This window comes from Callorhinchus milii, unplaced genomic scaffold, assembly GCF_018977255.1.
Source record: "Callorhinchus milii isolate IMCB2004 unplaced genomic scaffold, IMCB_Cmil_1.0 Scaffold8, whole genome shotgun sequence".
Taxonomy (NCBI): Eukaryota; Metazoa; Chordata; class Chondrichthyes; order Chimaeriformes; family Callorhinchidae; genus Callorhinchus; species Callorhinchus milii.
The window spans coordinates 7,422,743-7,436,042 of record NW_024704749.1 but is presented as its reverse complement, the minus strand read 5'-3'; the positions used below and the strand labels follow the sequence as shown (position 1 = coordinate 7,436,042).

The 13,300-nt window shown below is 45.6% G+C and overlaps 2 protein-coding genes across 2 annotated transcripts; both read right to left on the bottom strand.

Annotated features, from left to right (window-relative positions):
• Window positions 1-1,012: 1,012 nt before the first annotated feature.
• On the bottom strand, window positions 1,013-6,060 carry arpc3 (actin related protein 2/3 complex, subunit 3). The gene is made up of 7 exons (XM_007902250.2): window positions 5,931-6,060; window positions 5,104-5,203; window positions 4,655-4,731; window positions 3,616-3,684; window positions 3,149-3,275; window positions 2,474-2,568; window positions 1,013-1,766 (listed from the first exon to the last, which is right to left on the bottom strand). The coding sequence occupies exons 1-7, from the start codon at window positions 5,934-5,936 to the stop codon at window positions 1,704-1,706; spliced, it is 537 nt and encodes a 178-aa protein (XP_007900441.1). The 5' UTR covers window positions 5,937-6,060; the 3' UTR covers window positions 1,013-1,703.
• A 1,845-nt stretch (window positions 6,061-7,905) lies between these two features.
• Window positions 7,906-12,990, bottom strand: gpn3 (GPN-loop GTPase 3). The gene is made up of 8 exons (XM_042337479.1): window positions 12,879-12,990; window positions 11,707-11,815; window positions 11,121-11,288; window positions 10,580-10,704; window positions 10,023-10,138; window positions 9,816-9,912; window positions 9,112-9,240; window positions 7,906-8,602 (listed from the first exon to the last, which is right to left on the bottom strand). Exons 1-8 carry the CDS (start codon window positions 12,924-12,926, stop codon window positions 8,531-8,533), a joined length of 864 nt encoding a protein of 287 aa, XP_042193413.1. The 5' UTR covers window positions 12,927-12,990; the 3' UTR covers window positions 7,906-8,530.
• Window positions 12,991-13,300: the final 310 nt, after the last annotated feature.

Here is a 13,300-nt window from a genome sequence, read left to right as displayed (position 1 = left end):
AACATCAAGATGGTAGAAATGGTTCGCTTTGCTCTTGGCGAAGCAGGTTGACAGTCGGTATTAATTTCCTTTGCCTTATAGCCGTTTTCATTGTCAGAAAACATTGTCACCCCTGTGTCCCCATCAGATTGATTGCACTGAGTATTTGCAGCAACTTTGCATGTTTTGTTGGGAACTCTTGTTTTCAGTGTACACACACACACACACACACACACCCGTTTGCAAATGAAAAGATTTAACAGTGGATGTTCAAAGATCAGTTTACATAACCCAGACACTACAGTTTAATCCGAGGCAATGCATCAGTAATAAATATGATTGCAGTTGTTCCATTGAATTTTCAGTGGGTGTGCAATTTTCAGGAATAGCTGGGCGACCACGTCCATAACAATCAGCGTGAGGTTCTAACATACTAATAATAAATAATAATAATCCTCGCATTTGATATAGCGCTTTTCACGTTGGGAGGACGTCCCAAAGCGCTTCACAGAACACACTGTAAAGTGAATTGACCGTATATTTGTGGGCGAACGCGGCAGCCAATTGCGCACAGCAATGTCCCACAAACAGTCGTAGATTGAAAATGACCAATTTTTATTATTGTTTTTGTTTTTTGGAGGGATTATTATGAGGCGTGTGGAGTAAGGAAACTTGCCCAAGGTTTCGCCCGCCAGGAATTGAACTCAGGTCTCTCATTTGCAAAGCGAATGCTCTAACCACTGGCTACAGGACTCCACAATACTAATCAATAGCTGAATTCTCACATTGCCTCTTCCAGATTATCTAGTTAATGAGATCAAATAAGCCTTTGGCAACATATCAGTAATAGCTTAGAGCCACTTTACAGAATGTCGTATTACTTTAGTACAAAGCTATTACTTAGCAAGCCTTAAATTTCGTTATTTCTTTTGAAATATTAATTCGAAGCTTTCAAAGATTAAATGCGTTTCTTTAGTGTGAGCACCGCCAAACAGCCGCTGCGTGCAGAATGATTCCAGTCAGATCCGTTTGGTTGCCAGTTTAGTTTTTTATTATTATTAATAAAGAGACACAAGGTTAATTTTGAGCAAAGTTCACACAAGAGAAATGAACCGACAAAGTCCTGCTCAAAGCCCCCCCCTCCTCTTTACTGGAATTAAACCTCAACATAATATTGTGGTTGGCTACAAGGTGTTAAGACAGCAGGAAGAGGGATCAGATTAAATTGCACGCAGTATTATTCAGACCTTATCCTTGAGAAAAAAATACCAGCACACTTTGATTTTTAATACTATCACACTTGTACGAAGCAGCAAACTGTGTTTGTTCGGGGGGGGGGGGGGGGGCAGGGGGCCATTTATGACTTGTATGTAATGTGGGGAGACACAACTGAATCAGCTTTGAAATATTCTGACCAGCAGGTTTGCTTGCTTTGTGTCCTGTTTCAATCATCTGATGTTGCAAAACAAATGTACAAGGCCCAGATGAAAAACATCTGGACTAAGCATATTGAACACCGATCGTTTTGAAATAAAGCCACCTCATCCATGTGAGCCATGTACTTTTATTCAACAACCCCCACCCCACCCCTGTATAAAATCATTCAGAACAAGGCCAAGGCGAGACAAAAAAAAAACACTTTGTACATCTCGCTGCAGGTGAATTCATTTGGGTACAATTCCTCCCTGCAACTGATCACGTCGAGATATTCCCCACTGAGAGGTTTATTGCCCGGGTGCTGACAGGCTCTTGTTCATGAACTGTTTCTTCGCAAAGCACATCCACCACTGCGGGGGGGGGGGGGGGGAGGAACAAGCAAAAACAATGGGTTATAATAATAATAATTCTTCCATTTGATATAGTGCCTTATCACTTTGTCGAGATGTCTCAAAGCGCTTCACAGAATATGCTGTAAAACTCACATAAGTCGTATCAGTTGGGACCATACATATGGCTTATGAAAAGTATGAGTTATGTCAAAGTTGAATAAAATATAAACTTTTGAACAGGACTTTGGTAGATGTACGACTTAGGCGATTATACGATTTATACAGTTCAGACTTATCTGTGCAGCGAGTTTTACTGTACTATACAGTGACTGTATTTTTTGGGCGAAAACGCACTTTTGTGGGTTAATAAAGAGTAATAACATGTATTTAATAAAACGCAATTTGTGAGTTAATAGAGAGCCAGGAGAGTTACAGACAGCCGGCCACAAGTTCTTGTGAGACACTGATAATATGAGCCACACATACGTCATCCATCCCGGAGTTCCTCCCTGACTCACCCTCGCTCTCCCTCCTCCCCCCACCGTCTCTCCCCCTTCCCTCCCCACCTTCAAACTGATCTTTTCAACTGTGCTGTGTCACATTCTCTCCACCAGTTTGGGCTCCCAGTTAGCCACGTGAATGAAGTCAGCCTTTGAGACACCCTCCCGAACAGTGAAAGGCGTTGTATAATTGTAAATTCTCTGGATATTGTTGCTGCTGCTTACCTTGCTAGGTTTATCAGTCTGGGGGTCAAACACCTTCTCGCACAGTCTCAGGCCAGTCTCCTGTCTGAGCTGCTGTAAGTAGCTCCTCATCAAATCTAATCAGAAAAAGAACAATATTGATTGAAATGAGCACCAGGAGTCTAGGCACGTACGATTGCTAGACAAGACTTGAAGTCAAAATTATTTATTCATTTAATTAGTTAGTTAGTTCAACCATACGTGTCTGACATATGCACGTGGAGACTTATCATTATGCTTAAGAGTATCCAAACCAATTTAAAAAAACGTAGCCACCATTTATAAAAAAAATTAAAAAGCAAAAGTATTTGATTTGCACCTGACAAGGTTACAGGCGACAGACTGAAATAAAAAAAATTAATAACAATAATTTGGTCGCTCAATTCATGACTGTTTGTGGGACACTGCTGTGCGAAATTGGCTCCAGCATTTTGCCCACAAAATGCACAGTCAATCCACTTTACAGTATATTCCGTGAAGCGCTTTGAGGCGTCGCCACAAAGTGATAAGGCGCTATATCAAATGCAAGGATAAATAATAATCCTAGCATTATTATGTTCACAAAGCAGCAGCCTCTGAATAAACATCACACGCACTTTCACGTCCTCTTATTGACAATCGGATGCGAGTCATTCATTGAGCACTACTTCCACGTACCGTCTTCCTGTCTGTTTGCGGGTTTGGCGTACATGGCGTTGAGAGGGAATCCAGGCTCCCCCGGGATGGGAAAGCTAGTTATCCCCAAGGTGTACATTTCTTTCTCCCCTTGACCTTTTGAGTTGCACTTAAAAAAAACAACACACACACACAAAAACAGAAAGTGAAATTCTCTGAAAGATTTCACAAGGGCTCTCCTCCACTCCTGATCCCAACCCCCAGCTCAGTTGCACATCCTTGACTGTCCAGCGCTTTGGGACGTCCCAACATGAAAGGCACTATACAAATGTATAATGTGTTGTGTGTATATTTATCTGATCTTATGTAATGTGGGAGGAATAACTGGGAGTCCAGGGTTTATCTCTGAAATACTATGAACAGGTTGTAGCCGGAAATGTGGGGTGTGTAATGGGGTGGGGTGGGGGGCGTGGAAAAGAGATTAAATCTTTGAGAATTTTTCTCCTTACCTTCTGAAGTTTTTTGAGGCATTCAGTAATGTAAAGGGTGATGTAGATCATGGTTCGGTCAGCTTCATTCTGCAATTATAGCAATGTGTTAGCCTGATCTCTAAGGGCATACGGCAGTGTAAAAGGATAATTGTGGAGTCTCTTAGGATGGTGGTTAGTCCACTCGCCTCGCAAGCAAGAGGGCCCGGGTTTGATTCCCGGGCGCAGCAAAACCTTAGGTAAAAGTTTCCTTATTCCACGTGCCTCGTTCTACCTAGTAGTAATAATAATAATCCTTGCATTTGATATAGCGCTTTTCATGTCTTCTAGACATCTCAAAGCACTTCACAGAATATACTGTAAAGTGAATTGACTGTATATTTGTGGGCACAACAGTGGAGTGGTGGATTGAGTGACCAAATCATTATTGTTTTTTTCTTGAGGGATTATTATCAGGCATGTGGAGTAAGGAAACTTGACCAAGGTTTCGCCCTGCCGGAAATCGAACCCAGGTCTCTCGCTTGCAAGGCGAGAGCTCTAACCACTAGCTACAGGACTAGTAAATAAGAACTCGGTTGTTAGTTGATTGGCAAATCGCTTTCCGTGGGTAATAATCTCTCCTGCCCCCCCAAAAAATTGGTCACTCAATCCACAGCTGTTTGTGGGACACTGCTGTGCACAATTGGCTGCCACGTTTCACTCCAAAACACACAGTCATTTCACTTTACAGTATATTCTGTGAAGCGCTTTGAGACTTGTGATAAGGCGCTATATCAAATGCAATTATTATTATTCCCCCCATAGGAGGAGAGTTTGGCTTCTGTTTAGCGCTTTCCTCACAGCAGCAGCTCTGTGATCACTGGGAAACCTGCAAAGCAGAAAACCCACATCCTCCTTCAAAGCACAGAGCGATGGCCACTATACTTCCTCCACGGAAGAGTTTCTGCAAACACATGCGGAGATCCTGCACATTCACAGCAAGTAAAAGAAATCCCAATTCTTTCCCAAATGGAACACAAAAACTAGTCTCCCCCCGCCCCCCACAGAAAAAAAAACATACCTTTATTTCATAGTTTTTGAAGAATACATTTGCTTTAAAAAAGTAGATTGCTTCATCAATGATGTCATTGTCTTTGGCTGGAAAAGATTAGAACTCCCTTTACCAAACTTGAAAAAAACAACTTTCTCCATATAATAATACTCGACTCCCTGCAATTTTCAACTACCCGCTTTCAAAACACAATGCACACACACAAAAGAATCTAGAACGATCTCCTTGTGAGATGGAGCTAGTTAAAGAATGCATCTGAATGCAGTTTTTTCCTTCCCCTCCTCTCCTAGCTTCAGGTCGCGCCTGAAGATCTTCCTCTTCGACCATGCTCACGGTCACCTGTCCCACCTCCTGGCTCCGCGTCAGGCTCCACTGTCGAGTGCTGCTCTCTACGCTGCATGAGGGACGCTGTGTAAATGGAAGTTGTTGTTTTTGATGCGTGGAAAAACAAAACTTACTCTCTTTGGGAGCCGGTCCTTTAAACTGTGTCCTAAGTGGCAACAGAGCGATGTTTCCAACTAGTTTCGCTGAAGAGTCATTTAAGGTGGAATGGTAAGCCTTCGGAAAAGGGAAAGAGGCACACAGTCAGTGACGTTACTCTCGCTTTGCCATCGTTCACTCGGCTGCAACCGATACAAAAATTACAACTAACAATTGTTTTATTAAGAGGACGACTTTCTTACAGTCGATTTTTAAGCAGATTATATCGTGGAAAGTCTCTCTGTCTGGGGAGAAGGCAGCAAGCAACAACAACAACAACAACAACATTTCGTTTATAGAGCGCCTTTCACGTCGGGAGGACGTCCCAAGGCGTTGCGCAAGGGTCAGCCAACGCTTTAGGATCTTTTAACGGTAACTCTCGCATTTGACGTTCACGCCGTGTACCGCGTCATCGGGACACCTCAAAGCGCTTCCCGGGACATACCGGGATTATTTATCCCGGGAAAGCGACCGGACAAACCGCTCCGCAACCACGTTCCCACTTCACCGCTCGGTGAAACAGAGGGGTGCGGAGTGAGGGAACGTAAATCAGCTGAGGTAACCGTGAAGGAGGGGGCAAACCCCCCCCACCCCACCCCATGAAAGTAGCTGAGTGAATTGGATGGAGGGGGAGGGTTTTTTTTTGGGGGGAAGGCCTCAAACAGCCCGACTTCCTGGTTCCTTCCTCCCTGTCTCTCCCACTGGGTCACTGTCACCGGCTTCAAACTCACTGTTTATTAAAGTAAATGTAACGTCAGGGCTGATGCCGAGCGGATCCCCGGTCCCCGGGGAGACAGGCACTTACCGGCATGATGGGAGGGGGAGAGAGAGAGAGAGACACACACACACAGAGAGAGAGAGAGAGAGAGTCGCTGCTGCTCTGAGCTCCGCTGAGACGCCACACTTCCGCCTGTCCCCACCCAGCGACGGTCTGCGCCTGCGCCAGCGGGAACCACGTGACTCTCACAGCTGACGAGTGGTTACAATGGTATCACAGAGAGAGAGAGACAATGTGTCACTCCCCCCAACACCCTCACCCCCCCCCCCACCCCCCCCACACCCTCTCCCCCCCACACCCTCTCCCCCCCAACACCCTCTCCCCACCCCCCCAACACCCTCTCCCCCCACACCCTTTCCCCTCACCCCCTCTCCCCCACACCCCCAACACCCTATCCCCCCCAACACCCTCTCCCCCCACCCCCCAACACCCTCTCCCCCCCAACACCCTCTCCCCACCTTCTCCCCCCACCCTCTCCCACAGTGATCATCATTTTATAAATCAAATCCTGAGACACACACACATACATGTGTTTAAATATATATACATACATACATACATATATATATACATATATATGTATGTCTATAGTATAATAATCCTTGCATTTGATATAGCGCTTTCCACGTCTTCTCAACTTCTCAAAGGCTTCACAGAATATGCTGTAAAGTGAATTGACTGTATATATATGTATATTCATATGTGTGTATATATAAGTGTGCGTTTCGCCCACAAATATACAGTCAATTCACTTTATAGTATATTCTGTGAAGAGCTTTGAGACGTCGAGAAGACGTGAAAAGCGCTATATCAAATGCAAGGGTTATTATCATTATAAATATCCTGGAATCATAGAATTATACAGCACAGAAGGAGGCCATTCGGCCCATCGTGTCCGTGCCAGCTCTTTGAAAAGAGCTGTCCAAGTCAATCCCACTCCCCCTGCTCTCTCCCCATAGCCCTGCAAACTTGTCCTCCCCAAATAATTATCTACTTCTGTCTTAAAAGTGGTTATCTAAGATCGGCTTCCACCACCCTTTCAGGGCATGCATTCCAAGTAATGCATATATATATAGAGAGAGAGAGAGGGTGACCACAACGTTGTGATAACTACCCTTATTATTTAAACAAAAACAAAAATATCATTTAAGACTTATTAGACATTGTAATGATATCACAACTTTTTGGTCAACTTGTGTATATATAATTGAACTCACCCCAGTTCCTTATGCTGGCAGTTACTGGAGAAGCTTGTTGGGGGGGGTTAATATGTATACATATATATATAGTATATAATAATCCTTGCATTTTGATTTGGTGCCTTATCACCTCGTTGAGATGTCTCAAAGAGTTTTGCAGCATACAGTGTAAAGCGGTTTTGACTGTGTATTTTGTGGGTAAATGCAGCAGCACAGCACACAGCAGTGTCCCACAAACAGCCATGGGAGTGACTGACCGATTTTATCAGTCGTGGGCGGAGGGGCGGGGGGGGAGGGGAGAGAGGGATTTGTTGGTCAGGGAGAAACTGGTGAGAGGGCGATAAGGGGTGTCACGCAAATTGAGAAAAAACATCTTCGTAGGGCAGCAATAAATAATCTTTTGTGTCTCATACAGCAACTATTAACCTCAAAACATCTCACAGCAGCTCCCGGGAAATTACGCTGTTTTTCCTCTCCCCTGCTGCTGCTTGCCGGCTCACATTGCAGTCAATTCTGTCTCACTGTTCCAATCATGTATCAGTAACAAAGCTGCTTTGGAAATTAGAGCTGTGCGTTTAATTATAGCGTCACCGAGCTGGATCGGGGTCAGGTTTCTTAAATTGTTCCCCGGTATCGTTTCACAGGATATTATTGTAAAGTGCTGGAACTGTGTGTATTTTGTGAATGAATGCAGTTTACGTGATGTAGCTTAGAATGTAGTTTTGCAAAGTCATTGAGGAAAAACTGCGTTTCAACAGGTTTCCTCGAGGTTAAATGATGCTTCGGAAATAATACACCACTACTCCAGGACTATAGTCACGTTTTATTAGGCAAACAATATCTAAAATAATACTGTACAGTCATTTCAAGAATTTTAAATAAAATCCAGGGTAAGAAATGATAGTTTCAGGCATGTTCTTATTTTGTGGACTTTTGGAAATAAAGAGTTATAGTAGTAAACTTTTTATTCAAACTTTCTTTTGGGAAACAAAGGAGGGTGCGTGAATCACTCACTCACTGCACAGCCAATGAATAATAAAATCTTTTACAAGGTCGGTCACTTACCGACAGCAAAAGTTTGCTTTAAATTTCTTTCATAATTAACACAAAGGTTTTAATTCTGTATGTCAACAAAGGTTTGTGTTTTTCCAATGATAAATAGAATACGCCTCTGTTTACCTATCTACACATCATGTGTAATGACGTGGAACAAAATAGATATATATCTAGCGTGCGAGGTACCTTCTCTGTGATAAATTACCTTTTGAGTTCAGCAGGAATGGGAATTGGGAGCTCATGGGATCTGCGAGTTCTCAATCACCTTCTCACTTGAGACGTGGGGAGGTCTGATCCTTTTGGATCCTAGTGGAAGGTTCTTTCAATGCACCAAAAAGTGCCACTGTCTGAACACTGGCCTCTGTTCAAGCTTCATTCAACTGTGGCAGCAGCTTCGAAAAATTCATCTCTCTGAGTGGAGGTTTCAAGGTCCTCTTCCTTTTCCTATTTAAGAAACAATGAAGTAATAACAAATACCAATGTTTGCCTTTGATATCCATCCTATAAAGTCAAGAAAGTCTCAAAGTCTTCACGAAGCTTCTGTAAAGTGCAGTGACTGCGTGTTTGTAGGTGGATTAATAACAATCCTTGTATTTGACATAGAGTCTTATCTATCACCTGGTTCAGATGTCTCCAAGCACTTCACAGAACATACTGTACGGTGGAGTGACTGTGTATTTTGTGGGCGAAACGCGGAAGCCAATTGCACCCAGCAGTGAACGGATTATTACCCCCGGAAACCGATCCGCCAAAGGACTAACAACCGAGTTGCTACTTACTCCTGGGTAAACAGAGGTATGTGGAGTAAAGAAAATTGCCTAAGGTTTCGTCCTGCCTGGGAATCGCTTGCGAGGCGAGTGCGCTAACCACTAAGCTACGAGACTCCACGATTATTATCACAGAGGGATGGGAGCAAGGTCCCTCTCGGTGTCTGACAGTCAGAGTTCACTCACCCTCGGTTCCCTGACCTCGAAGTCCTCTCCGTACTGGATGGAGAAGTCGATGTGCTGCAGGACAATGTTGACGGACTCCTCATCCGATTGATCGAAGGGCAGGAAACGCACCATGCTGTAGTCGTCAATCTAAGCAGGCGGACACACAAGACACCGTGAAAACACGCTCTGCAGAGTCTGTGCATTTTGATCCAGCGCCTACATTACATACAACATGGAACCGTCTTAAAGCGCTTTACTGGGGGATGGGGGGGGGGGGGAAACTGCTGTCCATTGAAATAAGCCAATTGAGTGTAGTAACTAAATATTTGTAGGCAAACACTGCAGCAGACAAATTTGAACATGGAAATGGAGCGAGTATCCACTTTTAGCTGCGTGGTGGTGGGTGGATTGTGGAAGAAACTCTTCCCTTCTTTATCATTGAACTGAGCGGGCAGTGGTGGTGGGGAGGGGGACGGGGGACGTTCTAAATTCTCAGTATACCAATCTTACAACATTTCCGAATCTGGTGATTTTTGGCGAGCAAAAATAATAAATATATAGATAATCCTTCCATTTGATATAGCACCTTATCGTGTCTTCAAGACGTCCCACGGTGCTTCACAGAATATACTGTAAAGTGAATTGATTGTATATTTTGTGGGCAAAACACGACAGCCAATTGAGTTTAATGCATCCTCTGATCACATCTTTAAACCACCTACCAGGCCACAGATTGCCTTGGTTAGCTTCCTGAACTTCTTGCTCCTCCACGAGTCTTTTGAGTCGTGCATCAGTGAGTACATATCGGGATCGAGGTACCTGGAGCGAGAGAAAGTAAAGAAAGCAGTGTGAATGGGAGGGGGAGTGGGGGGGCGAAGCAGGGTCAGGCTGAATATGAGTGACGCTCACGTTGAATGCTTTTAACTTACTTCTCGATTTCTCGCTTGGCTTTCTTGCTCAGTAAGTCCATCTTCGTCATCACATTGACCTGCGGGATTTCCAGGGAAACCATGGCACTTAGAGCCGCCATCGCCCCGGAGATAAACTGAGAAAAAGCAGAGGATTTTAAAAATAATAATCCTTGCATTTGAGGTAGCGCCTTATCACGTTGTTGAGAAGTCTCAAAGCGCTTCACAGGATATACCGTAAAGTGGATCGATTGTGTATCTTGTGGGCAAAATGTGGCAGCCATTTGCATTCAACAATGTTCCACAAACAGTTGCGGATTGAGTTATCAAATTTATTTATTTTGAGGGATTATTATCCCTGGAAAGAGCTCCGACAATCGACTAAACAACTGGGTTCCTACTAACTGCTAAGTAAATAGAGACATATGGAGTAAGGAAACTTGCTCAAAGTTTCACTCTGCCCGGGAAACAAACCCAGGCTCTCTCGCTTGTGGGGCGAGTGAACTAACCACTACGCTACAGGTCTCCATGTCTGTAGACTAAAATCAGGTCAAAAGAGGGGCAGCGAGGCTGGTTACCTTAAAGGATTCGACCATGAACTGCGAGTCCACAAGAAACACTCCACAAACGTGAAATTCCCACTGCTGCAACTGCTCCACTAGCTGTCTCATCACCGGCAGGTGAGTGTACAGCTCGATCTGACCTACAGGGAGACATCCCGATCAGCCCCGTGTTTCCGTTCACCTCGGTTCTCTCCTCCCAAACCCCACCCCCAACCCCCACCTGGATCCCATGCTGGGGCAGCGTTCCCAGGTGCCGTTCTCACACGGCCGGACGATCGTTGCTCAATTCCCATTTCACGGAATTTTTACAGCTCGGGAGGAAACCATTTGGCCCTTTGTTTATTCCACTTCAATTCCCTTCCTCCCCCTCCACATGCACCACACACTTACATGCAGTCACACGATCGCACACTCACATAGACACAAGCACGGATACACACACACACCTTTTATATTTTTCTTCCTCAATCCCTTGACCCAATTGCTTTTTACAGGCTATGAGCAGGTGCTGCCTTTCGCTGACTCTCTCTCCCTCCCCCTCTCGCCGCCTACCAACCTGGGCAGTCGAACAGCACATAGTCATCCTCCACGTGCCCCAGGCTCTCACCCAGCCAGTCCAGGTTGTTGGCGAAGTATTCCATACAGAACACGAGCCCTCCGTTCGGGCCAAACCCCAGTGACTTGTCCTCCATCACGTCCTCCACTTGGATTAACTCCCGGATATCTGTGCTTTGACGTGACGATAGAGGGAACAAACGTGACCACAAGATTCCAGATGGAAAGAGAGTCCTACTATCCTCACTCTCCCCACCTTCCCCTCCCTCCCCTCTCTCCTCTCCCCCCCACCCTTCTCCACTTTGGTCAATCTTTTTTGACCAGCCGGGTGTCTGACATACTCTTGCTTCAGAGTTTCCAAACCAAACTGAGAATTCCATGCAGCCCAACCCCTACTACACATGGAAATTCCAGAGATAGATTGTTGGTATGGAATGTGCACTCTCTCTCTCTCTCTCTCTCTCCCTGAAAGGACGATTCCTACTTCCCTAATCCCGGAAAGTTACCAGATAATGGGTTTTCTGGAATTGGGTAAAGCAGGAGGAAGCATCTCCCTCCCTCCAGGTTTTTGGTCAACAGACACCCACCTGCCAAGACGGGATATTTAAAGTATTCTGCCGCGGGGTCAAGATTCACCACCTGTACAGAGCGCTGGATCACTTCACAGTGTTGCTGGATAGTGGAACAGTAGGTACTCTGGAACAAGGGAAAAGACAGGCGGTTTAAACAACAACAACAACTTGCATTTATACAGCGTCCCTCACGCAGGGTGGCGTCCCAGAGCGCTTGACAGTGGCGGAGCACGGCACTGGGCACAGCTGGTCAAAAAACATACACGAGGAGAGAACAGAGTCCCACTATCCTGCGGGGCAACACTCACTGCTGCGAAAGAGAAGCGGGTTTTAAATAATAATAATATTAATAACGATAATAACAATAATAATAACCCTTGCGTTTGGGACAGCACTCTATCACATCTGGAGGGGACACATGAGGTGTCGCCATCGGAGTTGACAATGTGGAGAGTAACGTGTTGAGTGAGTGCAGCATGGTGTGTGGGGGGGGGGGAGGGGAGGGGAAGGAATGCATTTACAAGAAGATTTACATATATAAAAATATATATAAATAAAAAAAATTGGGTCAGGGATGAAGTAAGTCAGGGTGGGGGAGGGGGAGGGAACGCATTTACAAGAGGAAGATTTATATATATATAAAAAAATAAAATAAACAAAAATGGGGGTCAGGGACGAAGTAAATCGGGGGGGGGGGGGCGGCGGGTGGGGAAGGGGAAGGAATGCATTTGCAAGAGGAAGATTATATATATATATATAAAAATATATATATAAATTATATATATATAAATAAGTAAACAGGTAAATAAATAAATAAAAACAATTGGGTCGGGGGGGGGGTGAAGTAAGTCAGGGTGGGGGGAGGGGGTGGGGGGGGTGGAGGGGAGGGGGCGAGGGGGTGGAGGGGAGGGGGTGGGGGGGTGGAGGGGAGGGGATGGGGGGTGGATGGAGGGGGTGGAGGGTGGAGGGAGGGGGTGGGGGGGGTGGAGGGGAGGGAGGGGATGGGGGGGTGGATGGAGGGGGTGGAGGGGAGGGGATGGGGGGGATGGAGGGGAGGGGAAGTGGAGGGGAGGGGATGGGGGGGTGGATTGGAGGGGATGGGGGGGTGGAGGGGGGGTGGAGGGGAGGGGTGGGGGGGTGGGGGGGGGGGGGGGTGGAGGGGGGGTGGAGGGGAGGGGGTGACCTACCTTCCCACTGCCGGCCGGACCCATCACTAACTGGGCATAACGAGGCATGTTTTGGAGCGCCACCGCCAGTACTCTACACCTGACGCTGCGCCCCCACTCGTAGCCCCGCCCCCTCAGGGCGAAACGGATACAAGTTTAAAGGGCCGCGACTTCCGCGTACGGCGGCCTCCGGGCACCAATATAAAGCGTCGGCGGTGGCCCCGTTGCGAAATTTTTGGTTCAAAAAAAAGCCACGGCTTTTCTTTCGGATTTTTTTGAAAGAAAGAGAGAGAAAAAGAAAGGGGAAAAAATGGTTCCCTTCAATGCATGAACGTTGCTCCCTTTTCTGTGGGGATACCTTCATATGTTTATTCGTATTGTATAGAATAATGAACTTATAAATCACGTGAAGTAGATATATATTTTTAAAAAGGTATCAAATT

Bases quoted from the DNA above. Each gene is read 5' to 3' on its own strand.
- gpn3 (XM_042337479.1), bottom strand. From the start codon at position 12,926: ATGCCTCGTTATGCCCAGTTAGTGATGGGTCCGGCCGGCAGTGGGAAG. The intron at 10,705-11,120 runs GTTGGTAGGCGG...GTCTCCCTGTAG, and splicing joins TGTGCTGTTCGACTGCCCAG to GTCAGATCGAGCTGTACACT. The intron at 9,913-10,022 runs GTAAGTTAAAAG...CTCTCGCTCCAG, and splicing joins GCCAAGCGAGAAATCGAGAA to GTACCTCGATCCCGATATGT.
- arpc3 (XM_007902250.2), bottom strand. The intron at 4,732-5,103 runs GTAAGTTTTGTT...AATCTTTTCCAG, and splicing joins AGGACCGGCTCCCAAAGAGA to CCAAAGACAATGACATCATT. The intron at 3,276-3,615 runs GTAAGGAGAAAA...GTTTTTTTTAAG, and splicing joins GCCTCAAAAAACTTCAGAAG to TGCAACTCAAAAGGTCAAGG.